Raw genomic sequence first — 6,134 nt, forward strand, 5'->3', positions numbered from 1 at the left:
GTGATCCCACTGCCAGTGGACTCTCAGCAAAGGGAGCACCAGGTGATCCCACCATGTCAGTGGACTCTGCTCTGCTGCACATGACGTTTGGTTATAAGGGAAGGAAGGGACAAGGTCTTATTGCTCATTGCTGTCTGCCTACAATTCCAGAAGCATGTTCTTCCAACAGCGCCCAGGCCAAATGCACCCTGCCTTTCCTCTTGAAATCTCCTCAGAGCCCCTTCCCGAGTTCACTTTTTCTCCATTTGACCTGAAGTAACTTATATTGCTTTTTCATAACTGGGATTTAACCTGGGGACTTCTGCATGTTAGGTACTTGTCTGCCAGAAGGCTAAACACCAGCTCTTAATCTTTGCATTCTTAAACTTCAATTTGCTTGCAAAGTCTTTTTTTGTTTTGTTTTGTTTTGAGACAAGCTCTCTCTGTAGCCCTGGCTGTCTTGGACTCTCTATACTGTCCACACTGACCTTGAACTCACAGAGATCCACCTGTCTCTGCTACTTCCCAAGTGCTGAGATTATAAGCATGCGGCACTACACCGGAGGTAAAATCTTTTTGCTGCAAGCTCTTCCCAGGCAGCAGGCAGCTGTCATTTTAATGGATCTGCTCAGAATAAATGTACCAGTGATTATAAACATCAGTACATAATGATCAGAAACTTCTGTGACAAGAAATGAAAAAAATAAGAGTTGACTTGTTTTTATTTTAGTGCTGAGGCTCAAACCTAGGCCCTCTGGATGCTTGGTCAGCACTGTACCCCTGAATAACCCCAGGGCACTCTCTTTTGTTAGCCACTTTAAGTCTTCACCTCCATATCTAAAGCCGTCTCCTGGAGTTGGTCCCTGAACAAATGAAGGCTGGGAGTAAAAATGGTCACTACTCATTCAGCCTGGGAGTCCCTCGCTCACCACTTCTGCTATCTCCAATTCTAGATATATTTCACAAATCTCCAGGTTTCTTTAATATTAAACTCTGATGTATCCAGAAATATCGTTTTCATGAAGAGATAGCCGTTAGCATCTTGAGCAGTGAAATGAGTCTCTCACTCTTTACTTCGGTGCTCTGGTAGGATAGAAGGTGGGCTTCATACCATTCTACCTCTGTGTTTTAAAATACTATAATGTCTGGGTGGAAAGGTGGAGGGGTTTTGTTTGTTTGTTTGTTTGTTTGTTTGTTTTTTAGGAATTTGTAACCTCTGACTTTTATACTTTAAAAGACTCTCTTCTAAGTACTTTAATATTTGAAATACTGTGATAGTAGAGGCTGTTAGCAAATCTTTTGTTTCTAATGGCTCATAGTAAGTGTGCTTGGCTTTGTGGGCCCTGTGGCTTTCCATTATTTATAACCTATGTCATCAAACTGGAAGAAGTCACAGATAATGTGTGCACAAGGGAGCAGCGCAAGTTTTCAGTTAGACTTGACGAACATTGAACTGACATTGGGATTTTATATTTGCTTGTACCAGGAAATAGCAGTTTTCTTTTGATTCCCTTTCAACCATTTAAAACAGAAAACAGTTCCTAGTTCCCAGGCTCACAGGCAGCAGCCCTTCACACACATAGGGAGCAGTTTCTGACAGGCTCTCAGGCACCCATCCTGACCTTGGAGTGGGGTGTCTTTAAGTACCAGTGTCTCAGAGCGACATTTGCATAAAGCATTTTTTTTTCTCTCAGAGAAAAAGGCCTTCTTCTCAAAATTAATAACAAAAACGTGTTTGGTAAATGCAATACTTTAACCTTTTCGGGACAGCAAGTGACTTACTGCGTCATTCTGCTTCTGAGGTGGGGAGAGGTGAGAAGGGGTTTCCTTTGAGTCCCTGGCTTCTGATACCATTTGGTCCTGTGCTTTGTTTTCATGGTGAACATGTGAGATATCTCACCCTGGTTGCTCTGGACTTTTGGCACAGGCTTTCGATCAGTGCCCAGCAGAGAGCCACAGCTGCCTGGAGAGGCGCTGCCACAGTTCTTAAGACCAGCACCTTCATGTTTGTGTAGAGTTGCCAATGCTCGTCACCTGTCTTCAGGACAGTTTGTCATCGTTAACGGGAAAGGGCATCTTTTTCAAAACTTTAGTAATTGTTTCACTGATCCTCCATAATACAGCAATGGAACACTAAAAATTACCTCGTAAGCATTTTTGTTTGTGGGTTTTGGATCTGTGCATCTCAGGCTCTAGGTTCTTTGAATGCATAGTCACTGGCACATAGACCTCTCAGATCAGAAGGTTTATATACATCCCAAAAAATGTATCCCAGAGTCTCCGTAACTGAATTTTTTGTGCATAAAAGTTTGGAAACCACCCATCTGAGAGGAGTTAGCTCTAAGTAACTGAAGGGGGTGGGTGGGTGGCCTTTCCGCAGAGCATACCATCCTGTTACTAGATCCTTGAGGGAAAGGTTGTCTTTTCTGAAAACATTCCTCAGTGTGGTGGTGTGCAGCATGAAAACCCCATTTCCTCCACAAACTAGTGATCAGCTGGGTCTTGAGTGGGTCTGTACTCTTTGAAACTGAGAAGCAGCACTCACACACTCACACCTGCCCTCTGGTTCTGTTAACCCTTGAGTGCCCAAGTAAATCAGATAGGGAAGAGATGAATATTCTTCCCTGTACTTCCAAAAGTGTATTATGATCATGCTATGTGGATTTCCTTTCTTAAGGGGGAACGCCTAGCTTGGAAGTTTTGTGGCTGAGTCAAGAGCCAGCAGCACAGGCCCGGCGCCTGGACACGTTGCTAGCCTGCTTCAACCTTTCCTCCTCAAAAGAAGAGCTGCAAGCGGTTGAAAGCCCATTGAGAGCGCTGTGCTGCCTCCTCATCTATCTCTTTGTCCAGGTACACGCTGAGCTCACGGTTCTGTATATAAATATAGAAAGCCCTTTGTCTCTGGCCTTACCTTCCTGGAGTGCTGTGTGTGTCCGTGGCCAGGTCCCCCGGTCTCTTTCCACAGAACACAATTAATCCTTCAAGGTGCTCTTGGAGATGATAAGTCAGGACTTTTCACAACAAGAGATTAACGTAGCGACAAGTAAGTGGTGTACATATTTGTTTACAATGTTGATTTTTCTCTCAATATACTGTGGCAAACCTAGAAGGATAAATTATAAAATATCATAGTTTTATATAGTTGAGCTTAAATTGCCTTTTTAAAGATATTTCATTTTATGTGTTTTGTTCCACCCGTCCCATGTTTGTGTGCACTGCCTATGTGCCTGGTGCCCATGGGGGTCAGAAGAGGGAATTAGATTCCCTGGAACTGGAGATATGGTTGCTTGTGAGCCGCCATGTGGGTGTGTCTGATTTGAGGAAATCTTGGACATGCATTATACTTTTTACTTTGATTATTGGTACAATAAAATCACTGGCCAAAGCAACATTAGGAAAGAAGTTACTCTGGCTCACAGTTTGAGGGGACAATCCATCATGACAGGAGAACAGGTAGACCACAGTGGCAGGGCTCAAGGCAGTTGTTCCTCTTCATGGGCAGAATAATAAATGCTGGTGCCACCCTTTCTTGTTTTCATTCAGCCTGGGACTTTTGCCCACAAAATGGTTCTACCTACATTCGGGGTGTTTCTTCCATTTCAGCTAACCCAATCTAGAAACTCCCTGACAATCATGTCTAGATGTTTGTTTCAATGGTGAATTCTAAATCCCACCGAATTAACTATCATGCTTAATTAACAGAGAAAAGACACATGAGAGTTGGGCGTTTCCCCTAGGCTGATGTTTTAAGATCACACTCCAAACGTGACTAATTGTAGGTAAAATTACTTACCAGTGGACCTCAGTCTAAGCAGAGATGGCAGTTCATCTATGTGTGTGCTTGGCCTTGTCACAAGTCCTACATCTGCAGGATTTGTAATAATACTGCATCCTTTGAAATAAACATGGAACAGGAGAGTGGCGGGTCTGCATTTCCAGGTCTCCGTGACCCGTGACCTGTGACTTCACTTGGCTGGTAGCTTGTACCTGGGTCAAGTCCTGTATAATATCTTTCCAGGGGGGTTTCAGGGTGAAGGTGGTATAAAGCCAGTATTCTTTCTGGTTTATGGGAACCATTTTATCTTAAGGAAACATGCAAGCATCTTATCTTTCAGGTACTCTTGGTTACATTTTACCAATGGCTTGTCTCTGTTGTTTCCCCCCTGGCTTTTGCTGCCACTGTGTGCTCCTCCCTCTCAGAAGAGCTCTTGTGCAAGAGTAGAATTGCATGAGTGGTTAGCATATTGCTTCTAGTTGATTACTAGTGAGGTCACTATGCAGGCCACTTTTATGTCAGTTTGACAGAAATCAGAGTCATTTCGGAAGAAGGAAACTTGATTGAGAAAACACCCCCACCAAGTTGGTGTGTGGGGAAGCCCATGGTGCATTTTCTTGATTGATATGGGGGGGGAGCGGTCTAGCTCACTGCTGGTGATGCTATCTCTGGGTTGGTGATCTTGGATGCTATGTGAAAGCAGGCAGAGCAAGCCCTAGGAAGAAAGCTAATAAGCAGCACCCTCTATGGATTCCACTTCATGGCTGCCGCCGGATGCTTTGGCTTCCGTTGATGATGCTGCTTGATTTAGAAATTTAAACAGAATGCCCCTCCATCACCCCACACTGCTTCTGGTCACGCTGTTTCATCACAGCACCAGACAGCTAACGAGACACTTGGGCTAGTTGCCTTTCTCATTGCTATGGTCAAACACCTGACAGAAGTAAGCCTAAGTGAGGAAGGGTTTATTCTGGTTTATACAGTTTGAGGATGTATAGTTCATTATGGTGGGGAAGGCAGAGGAACAGGGACATCAGAGACAGCAGGTCACATTGCTGAAGCACCCTCATAGACACACCCACCAGCGTGTTTCCAGGGTGATCCAAAGTCCAGTAGAGTTGACACCAAAGACTACTATCATGGTGGCTAAGCACAGAGTCAGCCTCAGGGGCGTGTGAGGCTGAGTGCGCAGAGACACCATGTCTTTGGGTTTCCCCATTGCATAACTTATTATAAAGGCCGAGTTAATCCCTCCCTGTCTCCATTTGCATTTTTTCCCCACACTTTGACTTTTTGATTCTGCAGAGGGGGAGGGCCCTGAGTTATGTTGCTGAGATCCAAGGATGAAGGCTACACCCAGGATTGTCCAGGTTGGGTGTTCTGCTGGCTGTGGGTGCCCCACCTCAGCCTTTGAGGCATCTGCTTGTATATTTTATGCAGAAGTGTTTGCCCCTTTTGAGAGCTTTGTGACCTAGAGCTGTGGGTGATGAGAGCAGAGGCTGTACTCTCCCCATGTTCCCACGCCACTGGTTCACTCACCATGCATATATATGTACATATGTACATTTTCGTGTGTGTGTGTGTGTGTGTGTGTGTGTGTGTGTGTAAACATACCCATATTTGGCAACTGTGACCCATTTATAAAAAGTGTTGTTTTCAGTAGGCTCACGCTGGCCCTTTCCTGCACTTTTCAGGTGGACACTCTTTCCCTGGAAGATCTGCATGCATTTATCGCTCAGGCCTTATGCCTCCAAGGAAAATCAACCTCCCAGCTTATGCACCTACAGGTATAGTCACTGTCAGTCACCACAGCCATGGATATAACCATGCTGTGATCACACGGTCGGTGTTCTTTCTAGCCTTTCTGCTGCTGTAGTTGGTGCTCCATAGGACATGCAAGGCGGGCATGTTTGGCGAGGGTGTCTTCACAAAGAATTGTCATCCTTGGTCAGTAACTCCAAGATGGCTGTCCTTTCCAGTGCAGACAGCTGTTATACCCTGCTTCTCAGGAGCCCAGGTTGTTCCAGCTCCTGGCCTCATAGTTTCTCACAGTTTGAGAAGCCTTTGTCAGTCTCGTTGGTGTCAGAGAAACAGTGCCTTTTCTGGTCCAGCTCACCCTCATATCCCAGGGCCAGGCTGCCCTTCTGTACCCTCACCCAACAATGCTTTGCATCTGCTTTGCGGTCCTGTTGAAGAAAGTGGAGCCCCAGAGCCCCACGTACAGCAGAGTGACTTTAGGTCTGCCACTTAAAGCTGCTTATGTTAAGCATACAGTAGTTTAGAATTGCTTTAAAACTATATGCTTATCCCATTAAAATTAGGGACTAGACAAGGCTGCCCACTCTCTCCCTACCTATTCAATATTGTACTTGAAGTCCTA

General features: G+C 45.0%; 1 protein-coding gene across 6 annotated transcripts in view; it reads left to right on the forward strand.

Moving 5' to 3' along the window:
* Positions 1-6,134, forward strand: part of Fam120b (family with sequence similarity 120B) — a 50,999-nt gene that overhangs the window by 24,597 nt on the left and 20,268 nt on the right. For all 6 annotated transcript variants that reach the window (XM_031351093.1, XM_031351094.1, XM_031351091.1 and 3 more), the window contains 2 exons: positions 2,657-2,829; positions 5,449-5,541. In XM_031351093.1, the coding sequence (XP_031206953.1) occupies positions 2,657-2,829; positions 5,449-5,541 (266 nt within the window). The remainder of the gene's footprint in view (positions 1-2,656; positions 2,830-5,448; positions 5,542-6,134) is intronic.

The sequence above is a fragment of the Mastomys coucha genome, unplaced genomic scaffold (genome assembly GCF_008632895.1).
Source record: "Mastomys coucha isolate ucsf_1 unplaced genomic scaffold, UCSF_Mcou_1 pScaffold5, whole genome shotgun sequence".
NCBI lineage: Eukaryota > Metazoa > Chordata > Mammalia > Rodentia > Muridae > Mastomys > Mastomys coucha.